Below are 23,051 nucleotides of genomic sequence, written 5' to 3'. Positions count from 1 at the left end.
AAGGAGAAGATTAAAGTGATTTTCGGTTGCTCCAAAGTCTGTGAGGAGAGCAGCCTCTTCTGCAAGGATCAGAAAACTGAAAACCTGCTACAACTAAATTCATATAATAGTTAAATTGCATGTAGATTACCTACTTGTGTTTTTAAAACTGGAGAGATTATGTTAATTGTGTACTTGTGTTTTTTAACATTGGAGAAATTATATTAATGATGTTTTGTGTACTTGTGTTTTAAAGTGGAAGAGATATATCTTAAAGCGCTAACAATTGATCTTTCTGCATCAATGTCTGTGTTCATATTAGGATTGTCTTTAGTCAGGAGAATTCCATGGCATTGCTGTTTCATGACAAGATAACAATTACACCGACATCCTGCTTGTTTGCAGCAAAATGTATAAAATCTAATTATTTAAATAGTTTAAATCTTGTAAGTAAACTTCTTCAACTTTGTTGGATGAATGCTGTGCCTCGTGTATTTGTGATGTGAACCCAAGTCCTTTGAACCTAAATGGTGTCCAATGGTTCAATGGTATTTTATAATTGACAAGGTTTTTCAGAGCACCATAATGACACTGATCAGTGCATGCAAAAGTTCAATAGTTCTTTATTGTCACATGTACCCGAAGGCATAGTGAAATTTGATTTTACCATGCAGTCATATAAAAAAAGCAACAAGATACAAAATTACGTTAAAAATTAAACATAAACAGCCACCACAGCGGCGTGTGAGAATCCCTAGAGCACACAGCACATGTGGAGACCCACAGCTATCAGTCCAATGTCTGGGCCACTCACACACTACACTGTGATGTGACCAGAGTTGCAACGACCGTTTGTCCCTCTCTCTGCAGTCCCTGTCCGCCCGAACAGTCAGAAAACCGTCTGCACTTGCACCAGACTCCAGGGCGCTCCCGTGGCATGACGTCCCCTCAACACCGAGACCACCACACTCAAGGCAATCCCTCCGAGTCCCCATCAGCACAGGCAGCATCCATCTTGCTTTCAGTGACCTCGCACTCCTCACAGTGATGGAGGCGAACAACTTTTACCTTCTTCCTCCTTTTCTCCCGCGGTCGGGGCGATCGAAATATCCGCAGTCAGCGATCGAAGTCGGCGATCGAAGCCCCCGCAACAGGGCAATTGAAACCCCCACAATGGGGCAGTCGAAGCGGCTGGCGTTCCCGTAGCCGATCCCTAACAAAGAGACTGCCAGCTTCACGATGTTAGGCCGCAGTGCAGACGGAGATACAACACGGAAAAAGTCGCATCTCCGTCGAGGAAAGAGATAAGAAAAAGTTTCCCGAACCCCCGCCCCCCCCCCCCCCCCCCCCCCCCCCCCCCCCCCCCAACATAATACAAAAACTAAAGATTAACTAAAGCTTACAAATAAAACAGACTAAAAACAACACGACTGTTGGCGAGGCTGCCACTCACGGAGCCACCAAGGAGTTTAAAAACAATCCTATCTCACAGTCTGCCAACACTGTACCAAAGCCACTTATTTTTGTTCTGCCATCTCACCACTAGATGGAGTGGATAACAACAGAATCACATCTGTACATGGGACTGCTCCCAAAAAAAGAATCAGCACAACCTCCTTGCTAATGTCAATGTATGAATTAAAAGCAATCAAAGAACGACATGCAGTAACTAAGGCAGTTACTGTTCAGGCAGTCGAGAAAAGGAATAGGTGACGTTTCGGGTTGAGACCCTTCACCAGTCTGAAGAAGGGTCATAGAAACATAGAAACATTGAAAATAGGTGCAGGAGTAGGCCATTCGGCCCTTCGAGCCTGCACCGCCATTCAATATGATCATGGCTGATCATCCAACTCAGTATCCCGTACCTGCCTTCTCTCCATACTCCCTGATCCCTTTAGCCACAAGGGCCACATCTAACTCCCTCTTAAATATAGCCAATGAACTGGCCTCAACTACCTTCTGTGGCAGAGAATTCCAGAGATTCACCACTCTCTATGTAAAAAATGTTTTCCTCATCTCGGTCCTAAAAGATTTCCCCCTTATCCTTAAGCTGTGACCCCTTGTTCTGGACTTCCCCAACATCGGGAACAATCTTCCTGCATCTGGCCTGTCCAACCCCTTAAGAATTTTGTAAGTTTCTATAAGATCCCCCCTCAATCTTCTAAATTCTAGCGAGTACAAGCCGAGTCTATCCAGTCTTTCTTCATATGAAAGTGCTGACATCCCAGTCCCGACTCAAAACATCACATCCTTTTTCGCCAGAGATGCCCCGTGACCTGCTGAGTTACTCCAACACTTTGTACCTATCTTGCTTAATCAACCCCCTCCACTAAACCAGGCCAATTTCACTGCCGATTTACTCCAACAGGAACCGCTCCTTGCTTTGTGACCAAACATACCAAAGGGTTAACAAGAGAAATGTAATGTTCAGAGCTGATGCTTTAGGGTGTGGAACTAAGCGGGTAAAGGGAGGGCAGGCTGAGAGGAATGTGTATGTGTGTGGTGTTCTACAATTACCAATGGCTGGGCTTTGGCAGGGCTGGGCAGTGGCCCTGGAAATCCCCATCTCCGGTTCACTTCCTGGAGCCTGAGGCTTCAATAAGAAAATTCACACTAGGGGATTTCAGAAACAAAGTTGTGAATACAATTACCGTGCCATATATTTGGGAACGGGTTTCACAGGGAGGAAAGGTCATGAGCAAAGTATTCTTAGAGATTTACAATCTATTACAGCTCTGTGTTTTTAATGCGTTGCTATTTTCTCCCTTCCTCTCCTGAACACAACAACTTATACCAGGTGGTTTCCCTAGCATGCGGAAACATTCCCATACCCCAACTTCCTGCATGAAATGTGACACTCGGTCTGATTGAGCTGCTAGACTTGCCCAGGACTGGCGTGGAAACAGGGCCTCAAGCACAGCTTCTACCGGCCTCTCCCCCTAGGCCAGGCCATTAACTCCCATTTGACATTGCAAACTTAGTGCAATGATATCGATTCATGATATAGTCACAGCCAGCGTATTATTTGATATGGATAGTTTATTACCTGTCCTCAGTGCTTGATTCCAAAGCCACCTACATTGGTACCATGTGATTAAATCTTGTGTTGCTTATAACCATCCAGGAGTTAATTCCCAAAATGTAGAACTCTCATCTGCAAATGGTAATTGATGGCCAGTAAATTGTTTATTTAATCTTACTATTTGATGTTGAGGCCCATGGCACAAATAATTTACATGGAGTTTATATAGTGTACACTGTAGAGCACAATGTGTATAGGCTTTATACAAAATATATGTATACATGTTCTGTTAATGGGAAAACTCCTCCTCTTCCCATTGCAATATCCCTTTGGTACTGGACTGGTCTGGTCTGGCTAGAGCAGTGGTTCCCAACCTTTTTTAGCTTATGGCCCCCTTGGGATCTTTTAATTTTTCTGTGGCCCCCCCCCCCCCCCGACCTTATTAGCAGAAAAAAAGTACTTCAATATTATACCTTCCATAAAAATATCAGTGTCTATTAATTACACATATATTCTCTTTTATTCTATTCCACAAACATCAAAAATATTTCAACTGCATAGATTTAACTTTATTAGAACTGAAATTTAGGAGGCAACAGGGTGGTAGCTCTGTGGTCCCCTTCATTGAACCTATGGCCCCCTAAATCCCAATTTTTTTTTCTGTGCCCCCCCTGAAATTTGCCATATGGCCCCAGGTTGGGAATCACTGGACTAGATTACCTTTTTTGACAGCCATGATCTAGTTGAATGATGCAGCAATCTGACGGGGGTTGAATTATCAACTCCTGCTCCTAATTTGCTTAATGTTTTGTGTAGGAAGGCACTGCAGGTGCTGGTTTAAACAGCAGCTAGGCATAAAATGCTGGAGTAACTCATCGGGACAGGCAGCATCTCTGGAGAGAAGGAATGGGTGACATTTTGGATCAAGACCCTTCTTCAGTCTGAAAAAGTCTTGACCCGAAACTTCAACCATTCTGACTGAAGAAGGGTCTTGACCCGAAACGCCACCCATTCCTTCTCTCCAGAGATGCTGCCTGTCCCACTGAGTTAGTCCAGCTTTTTGTGTCTATCTTGCTTAATGTTTTGATGTGTTTGGGTCTCAGGTTGTGACTTGAACCCTTGCCTTTCTGAGAGACGTGGAGGTTTCAAAAATAAACAGAAACAATAAAAAACAATAATTTTGGGTAATCATGTTTATTAATACGTATAGAGTAAACATTGTAAAAGGCAGCGTGTAGACAACTGGAGGACTGACAGAGTTAGAACCTCCTATAAAGCTGGCCTTAGGAATTCAACTGGTTGAGCTGTTACCTCACAGCTCCAGTGTCCCACAGTTGATCCGGACCTCCTTTGCTCCCTGTGGTCTCATGGGTTTCTTCCCACATTCCAATAATATACCATGTATTCCTGAAAGTGTATCTCTATTTCTCCCTCCACAGATGCTGCCCAACCTCCTGAGTTTTTCCAGCATGTTCTGTTTTTATTGCTGGTAGGTTAGTGGCTTATTTGGAAATTACTGTTAGTGCTGTAAAATAACAAAAAAAAAATCAAAGGGGTTTGTGAGCTCATGAGAGAGAGAGTCGGTTGCAGGGAAAATTAGGAGTGGAATGGGACTGATGGAATTGCTCCACTAGGAGTCAACATAGACCCAAAGGGCCAAATGGCCTCCTTCTGTGTCAAAGTTCACCAGGCAAGCTGCTCCCTTTAAGGGAGAGAGAGATGAGCAATGCCCTGGCCGGCAGGGCTGTGTACTCTGTTCCAAAGTGGTCACACAAATTACATCATCAAGACCCGTTAGATAGAACTGAGCTTCCACTTCCAGGAACGACAGGTTATGTTAATATCACCACAGACAATTATAGGTTGTGATTCAATTTAAACTGAAGCAACAGTAATTAAAACAACGTAACAATCTCTCAGTATCACACGCACACACACACACACACACACACACACGCACGCACGCACACACACACACACACACACACACACACACACACACACACACACACAGTGGGAGCCGCAACACCCAGGTTGCGTTTCGGACTGTGGAACAGACGTTAAATCACTGGGAAGACTGCGTGTGTTGCGATTCCACAATTGTTGCTTCTGTCTTTGGACATTAAAATGTAGCCCTCATTTCCCCAGTCAACGCCATAGCTAGAAAACATTAAAATCATGACTCATTATTAGGTAACATGGGTTGCAATTAGTAATTTTGTTGTAACGGCTACTATGGTCTGTATTGCCCTGGACTCTCCTGCTCTATACCTCCTGAGATGTCTGTAACATATTCTAAATATACAGTTCTATATATTTACAATGTTGTATTGTCCCTGATAAACACTGCCCCGCATGCGGTCTTGTACATACTGTCCAGTGTACTCCTGCATACACATTCTCAAATGCACTATGTACATTGTCATGTATGTGCCATTCAGTATATGTCCTACATGTACCCAGCTGTATATTAATTTATTCATTAAACTTTTCTATAACTATCCTGTTCAGTACGTTCTCATGTATATATTCAGTTCATATAAGCTGTTCAGTTTATTTACGCTGTTCTCCCATATGTAGACTGGCCCAGTTCTCCCATATGTCGACTGGCCCATATATGCTGTTCAGTTTATATATGCTGTCCTGTATACTACTGTTTGGTACAGTCGAGTACACGGTCTGGCATGTACACTGTCCGGTACAATTTAGAAAGAACATCTGGGAGCCAACCCTTAAACAGATGTATCACAAAATAAACAGCACTGTTCCAGCTTCTGGAGTGTGCTGTTCTTTAAGAATGGATGGTACAATGATGGAAAATGAAAGAGAGAGAGTGCTCAGGGGTCATAGAGACTTGGACGGGCTGATGCAAAATAATATCTGTGGAAGGCCAGTGCTTTTTTTTTTAAGAGGGTGCAGAGCACTGATAAGGGGTTGTCCAGAAGGTTTCTGTAGGGAATAAGATTACAAGCAGAGTCTGTGAACTCCTGTACTTTGCAGAAACACATTATGCAGACAATTCCCTTGCCTGCTCCACCTGCCCCAGGAAATATACTCATGGTTGTTTCCCCTTGAGTGTGCAATGGTCCAGAAGCCACGACCAAGTAACTGTGATCCCGAGCTCCAATGGTGCAGCAGCTTATGGTAAAGCTATGGTAGCTTCAATGGTAAAGCAACACATGTGAGCTGAATTTGGGGTCACAGCAGGGAAGGAGGACTGTTTTGATTACGTCTATCTCTTAGAATTTGCTCTTTGGAGAAGTCTAGCTAAGAACACAAGATCCTGTAAATTCGAGTAGATGTGGGGATTTGATGGGGACAAGTGATGATACATGGGAATAGTGTACAATTAGTGCAGATGGGTCCTTGATGGTCGGCATGGACACAGTGGACTATTTCCATGCTGCATAACTCTGTGACTGATTTTCAACCCTATCACAGATATTTTGTGAGGTTCTCTCTGCTCCTCTATCTCTGGAACTTAAATACATTTGATATCTGATATTTCCTAAATCTAATGAACGTTCAGTGTGAAGAAGGGTCTCGACCCGAAGCATCACCCATTCCGTCTCTCCAGAGATGCTGCCTGTCCCGCTGAGTTACTCCAGCTTTTAGTGTCTATCTTCGGTTTAAACCAGCGTCTGCAGTTCGTTCGTTCACATAGAGTCATGCAGCATGGAAGCAGGCCCTTTGGCCCATCTCATCCATGCCGAGCAAGATGCCCATCTAAACTGGTCTCATATGCCTGCAGAACCTGGAACATCCACTGTTCCTCTTTCCACAGAGGCAGCCTGGCTGTTATACTTCCCGCATTCTTGTTTTTTAATTCAACCTACATGGTACCAATTGGCACTTTGACAATGTACGTTAACATCAGTCTTAGAAAAACGAGAGAAAGCACCCATGTCCCGACCAGCTGCCTTCTTCCTTAGCAAGTTGCCAATATTTTCTGAAATGCCTTTAATGGTAATAAAGAGCCTACGTGGCAAGGGGAATTAAATTATTCATATTGAAACATCCCGTGTTAGAGGTGTACCTGTTTTTAACAATCCAGTAGTTCAGCTTATGTATTCTTCCATAGCCAACGACCAGAACAGCATGACTCATAAGTTCAGTTTGACATTCCGGTTCATAATAAATACCTGGAGCAAGATAACACATTCCTCAAAGATCTCAACAACAGGACACATATTTATCTACAAAATAAATAAACTGAATTATGCTCCTGAATAAAGAGCATCTACTACGGATTGCATTTTAAATCCATCTCGATACACTGTGTGTGTGGGCTGTGGCTTTCTTCTCAGAGTCAGAACCCCACTCCAGAAGGTAAATTGGATCAATACCATAGGCTGTGTAACAAAGCTTCATCTGATTACTCTTTAGAAACATAGAAAATAGGTGCGGGAGTAGGCTATTCGGCCCTTTGAGCCAGCACCGACCGCTATTCAATATGATCATGGCTGATCATCCAAAATCGGTACCCCGTTCCTGCTTTTTCCCTATATCCCTTGATTCCGTTAAATATCAAGTGAATTGGCCTCCACTGCCTTCTGCGGCAGAGACTTTGGCCCTTGTATGAAACCAAGGGTCCACTGGTTCATTCAGTGGGAGTAAACAATCCCCGGCACTATTTCAAAGAGATCACATGGTGATTGCAGGGGAAAGCCAGTGCTGCAGACTCCCCTCCAGACACCCACCTTGAAAGTCCATCACCTATCCTTCATTAACGTTGGGTCTAACCTGCAACTTCCCAAACTACCGGGGGAATGCCTGCTCCAGAAGGACTGCTGCAGATCAAGAAAGTGTTTCACCACCATCTTCACAAAGGTAATAAATGTTGTCTTGCTGATGGCACTCACAACTCAATACTAATAAAGAAAGTTTGTACTGATGCACCAGTTAAATATTGTGACTGAAGAAGATTCCACCACCGGACACATATCCCCCTCCGCTATCAGACTTATTAGGAATCGCTCACTTCACAACTCTCTGGTCCGCTGCTCCCTTTTGCCCCTAGGCCTGCCACTCCCATACAGTACCTTCCCTTGAAACCACAGGAGATGCATCATCTGTCCTATCGCCTCATTCCTCCCCACCATTCAGGGACCCAAACATTCTTTCCAGGCAAAGCAATGAATCACTTGCACTCCTTCCAATCTAGTGTACAGGCACCCCGACATTATGGGGAGTTGTATTCCTAGAAAACAATCAAAACAACCACCTCCGAGCTTCCAATTGCCTGCCACTTTAATTCCCTACTCAACTCTTACTTCAATCTCATCCTCCATCTAGACACGTTGCAAACTTCCAGACTCAATATTAAATTCTCTAACTTTAGACAAATTACTTGCTGTCTGTATAAGAACCAGTTCTGTCTGCCATCGTTCTTGCTTAGATTGGAACCTCATCAGCAACATATTACGTAGCCTGAACAGGTCATCTGATCCCAGTTGCCACATGATTTCACACTAAATTCCTTTTGTTCCATCTGCACTTCAATGCTGCCTGGATTAACTTGTGCTTGTGTCTATATCTCCCTTTGTGATTGTGCCTCTTTCCTTGTCTTTGTCTGTCTCTCTCGCTCTCAGATCTGATGAAGCATTAACTCTTCTGAACCATTAACTCTTCATCCCTCCTCAGATGCTGCCTGGCCTGCTTAGCTTTTCCACCCTTTTCCATTTTCACTCATCACTTTTTATGAAATGGCAATTTAACAAGTTGCAATTGTATTCCAGTGTGTTATTAATAATTACATTTGCAATATTTGCTCCCCTATTGAATCTCCAGAAATTCGAAATCTACTCCAGAAATACAGGGCCTTTATTGCTTGAATTTCATCTGCTGTGAAATTCACAGAAACAGTGAACCTCAAATCAAAACTGAATATTCGAAACCAATTTTAAAATGTAAATGCAGAACTCAGAAATTTGCTGACTATTACAGGGGCAGCTGTAGAACTGTGGTGAGATGAATTCATTAAGTTTAAGTTTTAACACTCCTTAAATCTTCTCCTAACTGTCATTAATATCAACACAAATGATTCCAGCATATTTCATCTCAGTTCGGAACCATCATTATACAGAATAGGCAGCCTGTCCTGCAACCACACATTTTTAAACACTCACTTTCACGGGACATGCAGTGAAACCATCCATCCCATGTGACCAACTCTCTCTGGATATTTAAACGGTCCACCGCAAATTACCTGAATGGTAGAACTGGAAGGATGAATGTGTGGCGTCGATGGCAACAGATACTGGTCCGTTGCGGGCCACAGCTTGAGCTAGAGCCCTCTCATTGCCTTGGTCAACAAAATAGTAATTGGTGCAATTGGTAGCTTTGTACTTGAGTTTATAAGCACAGGGGTCATCCTGTTTAATAAAAACAAAACTTACAATAAATACGATGCTACCATGCTGTCAAATAAACCCCAATGAAGATATTTTGTAAGTTGCATTTGTAAGTTACTTTCATTGCATCACCACAGAAAAATTCCATATCTCATGATTAATGTAGCTATGAAGACATTTACTAACTTTGCCAGTGTAGGGATATCCAACCTCAGTATCAATTCCATCGTTATCATGTACATACAAGAAGGCATTTTCCATCCATCCACCACTACATCCTGAATTCCCCTGGCTAGTTGAACAATCGACCAGGTTCTGCTCGCTCAGCGAGATGAGTTTTCCTGTCATCTTAAAGGTCTGTCCTTCCAGCGCTCCAGTTGAACTGAAGGCCCAGCACGATCCACAGCTTCCCTGAGGACACACAACCCCAAATAGAGTTGAACTTTTGGAAGTTCCTTCGCTTTTTGCAAAACTTGGAAGGTTCAATGTCATTTGCTCAATATTGCAGAGTCCCACTTTGAAAAGGAACAGGCATTGAAACCGATCGAGTATCAGTTAAGGAGTGAAGCTCTCCAGCTGGTGAACAATACATAACATGATGGGCTGGGGTCTGAAACGCATTGCCAGAGGTAGTAGTGGAGGCAGATATGATAGAGGGGTTTAAGAGGCTTTTGGATAGGCAGAAGGAAGTGCAGGGAATAGAGGGATATGGATCACATACAGGCTGATGACATCAGTTTAACTAGTCATCATGTTTGGCACAAACATTGTGGGCCGAAGGGCCTGTGCAATACTGTTCTATGTTCTGGGAACTCCTAACCTATGAGCACCTTCGACCACAAACTTCCAGTTTACCCATGAAGCAAGGGAAGGGCATGAGGGTGAGGGCTCAGTTGTACAACTCTTACGATGTTCTTTGCAAAAAAAACTTCCCAAATACTCAAACCTCTGTGAATCTTCAAGCAGGATGCTCCTCACAGGCTATGGTATTATTTTTCCAATTCACACTGCAGTGCAATATGAATTGAAAGATGGGGCCTTGCGTCTCATATTCAGGTGGACAATGGGTGGCTAGAGGTCATTTTGGGCGGCAGGGTGCTGAAGCTGGTATAGCTGCATTCTCACAGCACCAGAGATTCGGGTTCAATCCTAACTTCAGGTGTGTTTGTGGGGAGTTTGCACTTTCCTTCTGTAACCAGGTGGGTTTCCTCCAGGTGCTCCAGTTTCCTTCCACTTCTCAAAGACATGCAGGGGTGTAGATTAATTGGCCTCCATAAATTGCCCCATAAAGTGCGTAAGGGGTGGATGCAAAAATGGGATAACATAGAACTAGTGTGAATGGGTAATCAGCGTGGTCTCAATGGGTGTAAGGAGTTGTTTCTGTACTGTATCTCTAAATTAAACTAAACTTCCAATGTGAATTTGTACTGACATATCGACCCATGTACTTAATCATTGTTGTACTGCCTCTAAAACAACGGGATTTCCGCCCCTGCCTGACTGCCTGGAGGCCCAAGACAAGCCTCGGTCTCAGCTTCTCCAGAAGAACACTCTCCAGCAACTTCATCACTAACTTTGTTTCTTTCAGCAAAGTTATTTTACCTGGTTCTTCACGGGAGTGACGTACCCCTTGCTGCGCCAGTCAACTCTCTTTGGAATCTCATCCAAGTCCGGAATCCTTAAAAGGTGTTGAGATGAGTTTCTGGGACTGTGAGGATGGAACCCGTTCATCTGCTGATTGAATTCCTCCACGGTCTGAAAGGTGAACCAGTTTGGTAATAAAGCAGGAAGAGTCACATCAGCAGAACAAATGGAAGAACTCCCAAAATGCAGAAAGCAATCCCCACCCCCCACTTACTAGACAAGGCTACAAAACGCCCCCCAAATCACCACAACCAAAAGATACATTGCACAGGAGGCCTTGCAGCCCATTAGGCTCGTGCTGGGCGCTTTGAAAGAGCTTTCCCATCTGACTTATTCCTCCGTCCTTGCTCTGCACACCTGCAATTTCTTCCCTTTCAAGGATTTTTCCAATTCCCTTCAGAAAGTTACTGTCAAATCTTGCTTCATTTGCCCCATGGACCTTTCAAGCCACATGTCCCAGTTCAGTTCGACTCACTGAATAAAAATATTTTCCATCACTTGCCTCTCATTCTCTTATAATCAACTTAAAACGAGTCTCCCACCAACCCTGCTGCCAATTCTCCCATGTGTTCCTTAATTATATATATATATATATATATGCCACTGCTAATTGACAGTCAACACAGGAGTAATGTTTCTCAGTCTCAGAGCCAACCATGGTCCTCTTTGCAGAATCCACTTCACCTTCCAGTGTAATAAAGAATTCTATCAGAAGGGTCTCGATCCGAAACGTCACCCATTCCTTCTCACCAGAGATGTGGCCTGTCCCGCTGAATTATTCCAGCTTTTTGTGTCTATCTATGGTTTAATCTTTCTCTACCTTAAAAAAAAATCTCACTTACCAAAGCTCCAAACTGGTTCATCCTAAGATCATAGGTGTGTTTACCCTTCAGATATTCCATATTATGATACTCAATGAACCTGAAGTTTTTCTCCCACACCATTCTTCGGACACTTTCTCCTTCCTGAAGGAAAATTTAAAAAAAAATCAGAGTTCTGCTAAATGAGCAGGCACTCCCAAGGCAGCTTTCTGATCTCGGAGATAAGGACATGACACTCACTTCCACCGATAGCCTTGGTCACGCACCATTGCAGCCTGCTGCTTAATGCCTTGGTAAGGTTTCAATTATTCCCGTTCTTCGTTCAAGGCGACACTTAACCATACACTATGCCGCTTGGCGAGTGCATGCTGTCATTTCCACCAGAATCACATGGGATAAAACTCTCATTAATGGTTTTACATTTCTACCTCTAGCTTAGTTTAGTTTAGTTTATTTTAGAGATACAGCGCGGAAACAGGCCTTTCGGCCCACCGAGCCCACCCTTCGGCACCAACCAGCGATCCCCGCACATTAACACTATCCTACACACACTAATTTCACATACACCAAGCCAATTAACCTACAAATCTGTACATCTTTGGAGTGTGGGTGGAAACCGAAGATCTCAGAGAAAGCCCACATGGTCACAGGGAGAATGTACAAACTCCGCACAGACGGCTCCTGTAGTCGGGTTCGAACCCAGGGTCTCCGGCGCTGCAAGCGCTGTAAGGCAGCAGCTCTACCGCTGCGCCACCGTGCTGCCCAATGGCACTTTGGTAGGGGTGGGGAGTGTCACGGTTTAAGAATAAAAGTAGTCCTGCGATAACATGCTGGCACATTCCCATATGTTCTCTGCTGGTCTAAAGTACATGTTGCCTGGTTATCATGACAAACAGGGAGCACATCCATCTCATTGAGGTCATAATGGACAAAACACAGTGCGGGACGTGTACCTATTCAATATTCAGGTCCACAATAGGCACCCACTAGGCTGACCATTAAACGCTTGTTTCAGCTACGAGGTCCCAGAAGAACAAGGGCATTGACCGCCTCCATAATTGGCCAGAACACTATGAGTGTGACCAAATGGTGGGGGGTGAAGTATTTTTAAGCCAGAAGTTGTCGAGTGATTATTGAGCTGTTTGTTACCAACGATAATATCAGCTTGCTGCATAGCTTGAAATAGATCACAATATTTTATAAATAAATTGTTCTGCCTCTGACATTTCCTGCCTAAACTGGTCTGACCTGGTGAGACTAACCTCAGTGCTGATACCAATCACGCAGTTAGTTGAGTTTTCACACTGGGTTGTGGTTTGCGGAGTTTGACCAGACAAGACAACCCGACAAGACAGGCTACCGAATCCCCGACACAGCCTGGCCCATGTTCCAGGGTGTCACTGCTCGCCCTTTAAAAAACGTCATGAACCTCCTTTGCATTAAAACAAATTAAATCCTTTCGGCCAGAGGGCACTGAATCTTTGGAATTCAGTGGGCAGCAGAGGCTCATTCACTAATTGGGGTAGATGTTGGTAGATTTGTGACTATTAAAATAATCAAATGATAATGGAGTTAGTGCAGGAAAGAGGTGTTGAAGTAAAAGATGAGCCAGATTGGGCCAAAAAGTCTACTCCTACTGCTAATTCCTATGGATCTAATGTTTAGCACTGGTGTAGGATTCTGTGTCCATCCAGACACTGGAATCACAAGGTGTGTGAGACTTGGTATCTTTTACACATTCAGCCGTTCATTCAGTGTTAAAGTTGCTGAACCATCAGTACTCAGATGCTTTATTCGTCTATTATTACGCCATATCATGAGGTGAAGCTATGGGTCTGTGGGAATGCCAAGACGGATATGCTAGGCTGACAGGTTTATGCAGTACTGAGGAATTGCCGCACTGTCAGAGGAGCCATCCTTCAGATGACACCCTGGGTTCTCTGTTAGGTGATGAGATAACCCACAACAATATTCTGGAGAAGTTTTGGTCGATGAACCCGTTGTGCTGCTGTTGACATTTAACCCCAAACTAACTTCTGAAGCAAAATGATCTGTTTCCAGGCCTAGCTGGCACTTTCCGATACGTTCTTTGCTGGTCAAAAGTACTTCTTTCCTAGTTATCATGACACACAGGGAGCACATCCATCTCATTGGGGTCATAATGGAATCCAGCAGTCCCATTCCCCTGCCATAGACCTTGTAGCCTTCACTTTGTTCTCCCTCACAGACCCATCAAATCCCCTTTGACTTTTCTCCCACAAAAATCTATGGAGTCTTGCTATGACAACATTTTAAAATACATTTGGACAGGTACATGGATAGGAAAGGATTAAAGCAGGAGTTCCCAACCTTTTTCGTCCTGCTCACCCCTGGCAACGTTAATAGCACAAAACAATGTTATTTTACTTAGTTATGAACAACTAATGATGAACAGATACCGGCATACCAGAACCAAACACAATCAGTCATGGGAAAAAAATGTACAAATCCAGAACATATTTAGCCCCTGGGGGGTAAATTTCCCCCAGGTTGGGAACCCTTGGATGAGAGGGATATGAGCCAAACATGGGCAGTCGGGACTGGAGTAGCTGTAGCATCTTAATAAGCATGGGCAAGATGGGCCGAAGGGACCGTTTCCATGTTGTATGACTCTAGGGCAGAACATGCAAATTCCACATAGATAGCACCCGAGATCAGGATCAAATCCCAGTCCTTTGATTTGGGCATGAAGAATATTGGGATGTCTGCGGTTAAGAAAGGTGCTATTTTGATGCAAATTTTAACTTCTCTTTTAAATTAACTGAACCAAAAGAGTCTGCCTACTGTTTTCATGACCTCACCTCTGCATACTGCTTCTGGTATATCAGCTTCCAGTTCTCCCAGTCTTCTGTCAGGGTTGGATCAATTGGTGGGACGGCCACGACAGTCAGTACCAACGCAAGCAAACTCTCCATAAACAGGACGGACTTCATCATAGGTCACCTGATAAAATTAAGACACAGCATAGTCGACGTTTGTTGTTCTTTCAAGTTTCCCCATTCCTGGAACTGCAGCCAAACCAAAATGAGAACCAGATGGTGGCAATGTTACAGTAAGAGTTGCTGAGGCACACACTAAGGTTTATGGTTTACTGTAATCCAGACACTCTCTTGTGCTCCCTCCCTCATTGTAAATCAGTGCCAAAAATGCAATGGGAGTCTGATGTTGGAGGTTTTGCCAACCCATACTGATGTCCATTGCCTCCAATTCCGCCTGGGCTTATGATACAACACGGGAAATAATCACATTGCCACTGGCAAGAAATTGCAGAGAATTATGAACACAGCCCTGACCATCACACAAACCCTTCTTCCTTCCATTGACTCCATTTACACTTCACGCTGCCTCGGCAAGGCCAACAGCATAATCAAAGACCAGTCTCACCCCAGTCAGTTCCTCTTCTCCCCTCTCCCATCAGGCAAGAGGCACAGAAGTGTGAAAAAACACCTCCAGATTCAGGGACAGTTTCTTCCCAGCTGTTATCAGGCAACTAAACCATCCTATCACCAACTAGAGAGAAGTCCAGAGCTATCATCTACCGCATTGGAGAGGTAGATGGTAAATCAAATTAACTAAAGGCCAGAGTCTCATTTCTAATTATACTTATGGTTATCACTTGCTGCTTTGTCCCATTTTGAACAGTATTGGTCATATGGTTTGGAAATAGCTGTATCAGTTAATTGGTTCACTGAAATCTTAAATTAGGACACCAATATCCACTGGCACCAGTAATTAGATATAATGGACATTATTAATGGACATATTGAGTGATTTGCTCATTGATCAACTGCATTAACATTCTCTGCGCATCCCTCTGCAATTGGGATCCTCGACTTCCTCATCCACAGACCACAATCTGTCCGTGTTGGTGGAAACGTGTCATCCTCGATAACAATTAGCACGGGAGCACCTCAAGGCTGCGTACTCAGCCCCCTGCTGTACTCACTCTATACTCATGACTGCGTAGACGGACATAGTGCGAACTCCATCATCAAGTTCGCCGACGACACCACTGTTGTGGGACGAATCACAGATGGGGACGAGTCAGAGTATAGAAGTGAGATCGACCGATCGACCAAATGGTGCCAGCACAATAACCTGTCTCTCAACACCAACAAAACCAAGGAACTGATTATACACTTTGGAAGTGGTAGGATAGGGATCCACAATCACGTTTATATCAACGGGACGGTGGTGGAAAGGGTCAAAAATTTCAAATTCTTGGGCGTGCACATTTCCGAAGATCTTTCCTGGTCCCAGCACACTGATGCAATTATAAAGAATGTATCAGCGCCTCTACTTCATGAGATGATTACCGAGAGTCGGTATGTCAAAGAGGACTCTCTCGAACTTCTACAGGTGCATTGTAGAGAGCATGCTGGCTGGTTGCATCGTGGTTTGGTTCGGCAACTTGAGCGTCCAGGAGCAGAAAAGAATGCAGAAAGTTGTGACCACTGCCCAGTCCATCATCGGCTCTGACCTCCCCACCATTGAGGGCTCAAAAAGGCTGCCAACACATCAAGGATCCACACCATCCTGGCCTTGCACTCATCTCTCTGATACCATCAGGTAGAAGGTACAGGAGCCTGAAATCTGTTACATCCGGGTTCAGGAACAGCTTCTTCCCCACAGCCATCAGGCTATTAAACTCGCCAACAAACAGACTCTGAACTGTTCTGTATTTATGCTTACAATATTCTGTTGTACTGCAGCAAGCAAGAATTTCATTGTCCTATCTGGGACATTTGACAATAAACTCTCTTGACTCTTGACTTGACTCTTGCATTGAAGCTCAACAGATGAAAAAGCTACTTATCTTAACTGCTAAACCAGGTTCGCTTCTTAATAAACAGACACCACACAAACTGTTTGGTAGACCAGTTCAAAACTTTACTTAACATCGGCCGATGGAAGGGAGGGAGAACTCCAGTCAAGTGACCAACACAGACACTTGACTGTGCTCAGTCACCTTCTCTGAACAACAGAATTACATTGCCTTAAATAGGGTTTTTTTTGTCCCCTTAACACCTTCCACAGACATTAATCATGTCAGAGGTACAGGAAAAGGTTTCCACAGAATGCATCACATCAAACCTTTTGTTTACATGGTACAAGATATACTAAAAACATTGGCTATTTGCTTTATCTCCAAATAGACCACCCTAGCTCTCTTCGCTGCTTCCTCTGTCATTTGACCTCATAAACATAGGTCATTTGTTTACAAAGATGTGACTGGCTATTTCTCTCTTCCTTTATTGCCTCCTCCCCCATAAACATTGGTCATTTGGTTTATGGCATCTTACTTTCAAAGATATCTCTCTAGCTCCTTCACTTGGGAGACAATGTTATAGGATTTATTATCTCACACACACCCACAACCTAAGGCAAGCCTAATTTGACACTAAATATAAGCTGTAAGCTAGCCCAGAAACCAATTTAATATCTTCTTATATTTTTAACTAAAATTCGGCTTCATCACAGGTCTATCACAAAAGAGCAGTCGTTGCAGAATTTCTGTGTTCAGACCCATTCTCCTATTGTGAGGATGGCTTAAAGAGGTAGGCAATGTGCTCATAAGCCTGGGTTGAGGCCAAGGGACCATCAGCAAAAGGTGTAACTAAGTGCACAGAGTTGGAAAGGGTAGAGATATGGCTTTCCTAGGTCTGCTCAAAAGTGTCAACATTAAACAACCCTCCCTTAACTACTGTAGCCTCTTAAATAAATGAATATATTTTGCATCAATATCTTACTCATCAAGTTGGAATGGATTTGAGTGAAAGCCTATTCCCAGGATTATAAAAATTCCACTATGAGGGGGCGACATCATTGAAACCTACCGAATAGTGAAAAGCGTGGATAGAGTGGATATGTGGAGGATGTTTCCACTTGTGGGAGAGTCTAGGGCCAGAGGCCATACCCAGAATAAAAGGACATACTTTTTGAAAGGAAATGAGAAGGAATTTATCTAATCAAATTTCTTTAGAGGCTGGTGAATCTGTGGAATTCATTGCCACAGAAGGTTGTGGAGGCCAAGTCAATGGATATTTTTAAAGTGGAGGTTGGCAGATCTTCATTAGTAAGGCTGCCAGTGGTTATGGGGAGAAGGCAGGAGAATGGGGTTGAGAGGGAAAAGTAGATCATTGATGATTGAATGGCAGAGTAGACTTGATGGGCCAAATGGTCTAATTCATCTCCTATAACTTATGAACTTGCCCTGTCCTGGATGTGCAAACATGATAGCACACAACTTTGGGATAGAGTTTTTATTAATCGACAGCCATTTTGTATAACTTTTACTTTCACAAACCTTTGTTGCCGCAGGTCTCAGTACAGATCAAGATAGGACCTCTGACTGTACTCTGACTAGATGCTGGTAAAGATCAAGGAGAGGATGCTGCCTGGAAAGTGTTTTGCTGCTCTAGAGGGTGTGTGTGTGTGTGTGTGTGTGTGTGTGTGTGTGTGTGTGTGTGTGTGTGTGTGTGTGTGTGTGTGTGTGTGTGGCCAAGTTCTAACATCTCTTTAATGGCCCTGTCCCATGGTACGAGTTCATTCCCAAGAGTTCTCCCAAGTTTTAAAAAAAATCTAACTCGTGGTAAGCACGGAGAATGAGCAGGTACGTCGGAGCTCGGGGACGTCCCTTAGCGGCTCGTAACGCTAACGGCAGGTACTTGGGAAGACTTGCCAGCGGCAGGTAAGCTCGGGAAGACTCATGAAGATTCTTCAACACGTTGAACAATGTCCACGAGAGCCCCGAGTACCGACGAGCAGCTATTACCGTAAATCTCCGAGTTCGAATCAGGGCAAACTCGGGAGAGCTCTTGGAATGAACTCGTATTGTGGGACAGGGCCATAAAGCTTAGAAATTATCAAATTCCCCAATTTTTTCACTGATTTGACAAAAAACGTAAAAGCACAATTTAGCATCAAAAATGCACACAATGTAATTTCCTAGCCACCATGAAAAAGGAAGTAGATCAAGTTTTTCTTTGTTCAGCAATATTATTTCAAGCCTTTGTTTATGCATTTAGTCTTCAGAACAATATTAACTTTGGCTTTAATCTAGTTCCTAGTTTTTAAGCCTTGAAGCATATTTCTGTTCTGTGCAGAATGTACAAATACAAAGGTGATTCCTCATTCACATTCCAATCTAGGGCTTAGAGGTTTGTTTTCCTATAAACCAGCATTTCTATTTCAAAAGGTCCACAACTCCCAATTACTTCTGTTATCATCCATTAAATCACATGCAATACTAAATGCAACTATTGAGAAATTCCTGTTTGCCTCAAAGTTGTGCGAGTCCAACCCTTAGATCTGAAAGCAGAAGTGTTTAAGCTTTTTAGGTTTTAAGAAGTCCGACTGGAATTGCCAGCTCCAATGGCTGTGTAAAGATGAATTGTCCCCAAGACAAAAGTTCTGAATTGGGCCTAAAGTTCAATTACTTTTTCCTCAATTTATATATTTTGCCTTCATGAAGAAATGTATTCTACTGTAATACATTTAACGCTAACGGCTGCTCAGGAAAAAATGGTATTGGGATATGTGGTCCAATTTTTCACAATATCAATATCAATTGAGTCTAGAAAAGTAGCGACTTGATCACCAATGGCCTAACATATTAATAGAGATGTTATCTACAGTATCAGTGGTGGTGTGGAAAAAAAATGTTACCCGTTAGTAAACTGTGACATTCAGTGATGGGCATGTTGAAAAATGACATTATAAATCTGATAACCAATCAGCCTGGATAAACATTACATTAATGGTGACATATTGTCGTACAATACAGAAACATGCCCTTTGGTCCATCATGTATATTATGACCTTTTTTTCCCCCATCTACATTAATCCCATTTACTTCCATTAGCTAAATGATCAGCTAAAATGCTGGGGAACCACTAATCTAGACTAAACGAGTTAAGGAAAAAAATCCCAATAGAAAGAAGTGGAAGAAGGGTGGGACAAGAGCCAGTAAGCAATAGGTGGGTACGGGTGAAGAGGGATGGATTGGCAGATAGCGGTCAGGCGGGAGAGGGAAGGGGTGAGATAGCAACAGAAGTTGGAAGGTGATAAGGGAAGAACTAATTGCTGCTTAATCTGGAATCTGATAGAAAAGGAGGGTGCAGAATGGAACCAAAGACATAAGGAACTGCAGGTACTGGAACCATGAGTAAAACATAAAGTGCTGGAATGGCTCAGCGGGTCAGGCAGCATTTCTGAAGGAATGGACAGGCGATGTTTCAGATTGGGACCCTTCTTCAAATTGAATGGAACTGAATGAGGAGGTGCAGTGGCAGAGGGAGAGGACGGAGGGAAGTAGATGTTCTTATCTGCCACCACCACTCTTCATTCAGTTCCATTCTTCCAGCTAGATAAAACTTTGGTCAGGTCACATTTGGAGCATTGTGTTCAGTTCTGGATGCCCAATCTCAGGATGTGGGGGCTTCGGAGAGGGTGCAGAAGTTTTTTTTAATCATATGTGGTAATATAAAAGAATGGAGGGCATTGCTTTAAAATCAGAAAGGCAAGTTTTTTTTTACAAAGAGAGAATGGAACCTGGGGTAGTCGTGGATGCAAATGCCATTATGGTATTTAACGAGCTTCTAGATAGGTACATGGATGGGCACTAAACGGATTTGAATCGCATGCACAGATTAGCTTAACATTGCGCCAGTTTAGGGCAGACATCACGGGCAGAAGGGCCCGTTGCTGTACTGTTCCTTTCTATGTTCCTGCCCATATCCTTATTTTCTGCCCCTCTCCTCTCGATCCTGCTCTCCCCCAACCTCCGTCTCTGCCCGCTGTCGGTCCCAGCCCCGCACCCCCTTGTTCCTCTCCCCCTCCCTCTTCACCCCTTTCTGCCCCTATCCCCTGTTGTTTTGTCCCAATTCCACCCCCTCCCCCCTTCCCCCGCGGTTTCTGCTCCTCTCCTCCAGGCAACTTTTCCAGACTGAAACCTGAAGCGGCTCAAAGTCTCCAACCCCCTGGTTTTGCTGCAATCTCCCTCCAGCCGTGCCCAGAACCCCTGACAGCCCACCGGCGGCTCAGGCTCCGGAGACAGTTACCGAGCCCGGACCGACAGACAATGACGAACAGACAGACCTACCTCGCTGCCTCCGGCCGGTAGATGCAACCGCTTCCTTCCACCGCTCTCATGTAGCTGTAAACCCGAGCAGCCCAGAATGATTGTGCAACATGTGATATTCCCCACGGTGGAAGTGGAACTATTCTCCGCAAAAAAACCCCAACCTGAAATTAAAACCGATCATGTACTTTAGTGTGTGTGTGTGTGTGTGTAGGTGCGGAAATTAGAGTTACGCTGGCTGCGGTTTCCGGGTGTGATCACTCCAGCTGAGATTGACTTGGGCACTTTCACTGAATTCCGGGCGTTTCTCGCACTGCTGTTAGAAATTGGAGCTTTTAAAATAACGAGAGGAATAGATCGGGTAGACGTACAGAGTCTCTTGTACAGAGTCTCTTGCACAGAGTAGGGACATCGAGAAACAGATGACATATGGTGAAGGGGGACAGATTTAAAAGGAAACCGAGGGGTCATTTTTTCCATACAAAGGGTGGTAGGTATGTGGAAGGAGATGCTAGAGGAGGTAGTTGAGGCAGGGACTTAAAAACAAATTAGACAGGTACATGGATAGGACAGGATAAGGGGTATATGGGTCAAACGCAGACAGGTGTAGTGTAGATGGGACATGTTGGTCGGTGAGGGCAAGTTGGAAATGGTGGGGGCAAAGGGCCTGTTACACTCTGTATGACTGACTACCTTCGGCCAACCTCGGAACAGAGGGCGAGGGCATGGCGATTAGCAGTTTAAAAAATCTCGCTGTCTATGTCTTTACCACAGCGTCTGCCAGCCCATTTTTCAAAGGCAGACTCGACTGTCCGACTTGGACTTCTGTCAGCCTTCTCTTGCCCCACCAAATCTATTCCTGACTATTGTTCTTCTCTTGTGGCCCTTCCCACATATCTGTGGCATCCCTGAAGCCCTCCACCATTTCCAATTCCCTGATCCCAACCAACTCATCTTTACCATGGACATATAATCCCTTTACACCAACATCCTACGTCGGGATGGTTTAAGAACCCTCCGCTTTTTCCTGGGGCAAAGATCCAACCGGTTCTCTCCCACCAATGCCTCATTTGGCTGGCACATTGAACAATTCAACTTCACCTCACTTTCACCAGATCAAAGGTACAGCTGTGGGTCCTCACATGTGCCTTAGCTATGCCTGGCCGTACTTCAGTCATACCGAGGCTCACTCCCTCAATGCTTTTTCTAGTATATCAATAGACATGAGGTGCAGGAGTAGGCCATTTGGCCCTTCGACCCAGCACCGCCATTCAATGTGATCATGGCTGATCATCCCCAATCAGTACCCCATTCCTGCCTTCTCCCCATATCCCCTGACTCTGCTATTTTTAAGAGCCCTATCTAGCTCTCCCTTGAAACATCGATGACTGCATTGGTGTTGCCTCCTGCACTCACATGGAACTCAACAAGTCTATTACTTTTGGTACATATTTTCACCCTGGCTCACCTTCTCACGGTAAATTGCTGACTCTTCCCTTCCTGTTCTCGGTCTTAGACGGCCAAACTAAGCACACCACAACAGCAACATCCCACACGCACATGCTGAATGCTGCAGTGGAAGCTCAGGCATCATCATACATGGCCAGAAAAATAATTAAACTGCACATGCTTTCAGTGACCATTCTGGGGGAAGAGTTGAAGGTTTATAGTTTTCAAAGCAGAGCTTTGTAAGGAGGAGTAAAGAGTAAGGCAAAAGATCATAATGGTGCTAGGTTAAGAACGATCAGATGATAATGAACATGAGGTTTGACCATTGGCAGTTTATAGAACCAGGCTGAGAAAGGAACAAAATGGGAAATGATGTGGGAGCAAGCACCTCAAGTTGGCAAATTTTATGTGCATTCCAGAAGGATGAAACGTATCTAGACAGAAGATAAGATGCTGTTCTCGTTTACATTAGTCCTCACTATGGTGGTGGAGAAGGCGGCAGGCAGACAGATTGGAATGGGAGTGGGAATGGGAAGTAACATTATTTGCAGCACAAAGGTTAGGATCACTCCTGCGGTCTGTGCACAGATGTTCCATGTAGCAATCCCCCACTCTGTGTTTGGTTTCTCCAGTGTAGAGAATGACAGTTGGTGAACGCTGAA

At 44.1% G+C, this 23,051-nt stretch overlaps 1 protein-coding gene across 1 annotated transcript; it reads right to left on the bottom strand.

Annotated features, from left to right (window-relative positions):
* Positions 1 to 4,179: 4,179 nt before the first annotated feature.
* On the bottom strand, positions 4,180 to 21,165 carry LOC129711256 (procathepsin L-like). The gene is made up of 8 exons (XM_055658780.1): positions 20,962 to 21,165; positions 14,660 to 14,801; positions 11,841 to 11,963; positions 10,957 to 11,109; positions 9,541 to 9,765; positions 9,210 to 9,375; positions 7,038 to 7,143; positions 4,180 to 5,161 (listed from the first exon to the last, which is right to left on the bottom strand). The coding sequence occupies exons 2-8, from the start codon at positions 14,792 to 14,794 to the stop codon at positions 5,062 to 5,064; spliced, it is 1,008 nt and encodes a 335-aa protein (XP_055514755.1). The 5' UTR covers positions 14,795 to 14,801; positions 20,962 to 21,165; the 3' UTR covers positions 4,180 to 5,061.
* Positions 21,166 to 23,051: the final 1,886 nt, after the last annotated feature.

This window comes from Leucoraja erinacea, chromosome 29 (assembly GCF_028641065.1).
Source record: "Leucoraja erinacea ecotype New England chromosome 29, Leri_hhj_1, whole genome shotgun sequence".
NCBI classification, from domain to species: Eukaryota; Metazoa; Chordata; class Chondrichthyes; order Rajiformes; family Rajidae; genus Leucoraja; species Leucoraja erinaceus.
The sequence above is the reverse complement of the archived record's forward strand: the minus strand, read 5'-3'. Positions and strand labels throughout refer to the sequence as shown.

What these genes read in the sequence shown, in the direction of transcription:
- LOC129711256 (XM_055658780.1), bottom strand. Translation starts at nt 14,794, where the DNA reads ATGATGAAGTCCGTCCTGTTTATGGAGAGTTTGCTTGCGTTGGTACTG. An exon ending in CTTCCAGTTCTACCATTCAG is followed by an intron (nt 7,144 to 9,209) that starts GTAATTTGCGGT and finishes ATCTTGCTCCAG; the next exon opens with GTATTTATTATGAACCGGAA. An exon ending in TACTGGATTGTTAAAAACAG is followed by an intron (nt 5,162 to 7,037) that starts GTACACCTCTAA and finishes AATGTTTTCTAG; the next exon opens with CTATGGCGTTGACTGGGGAA.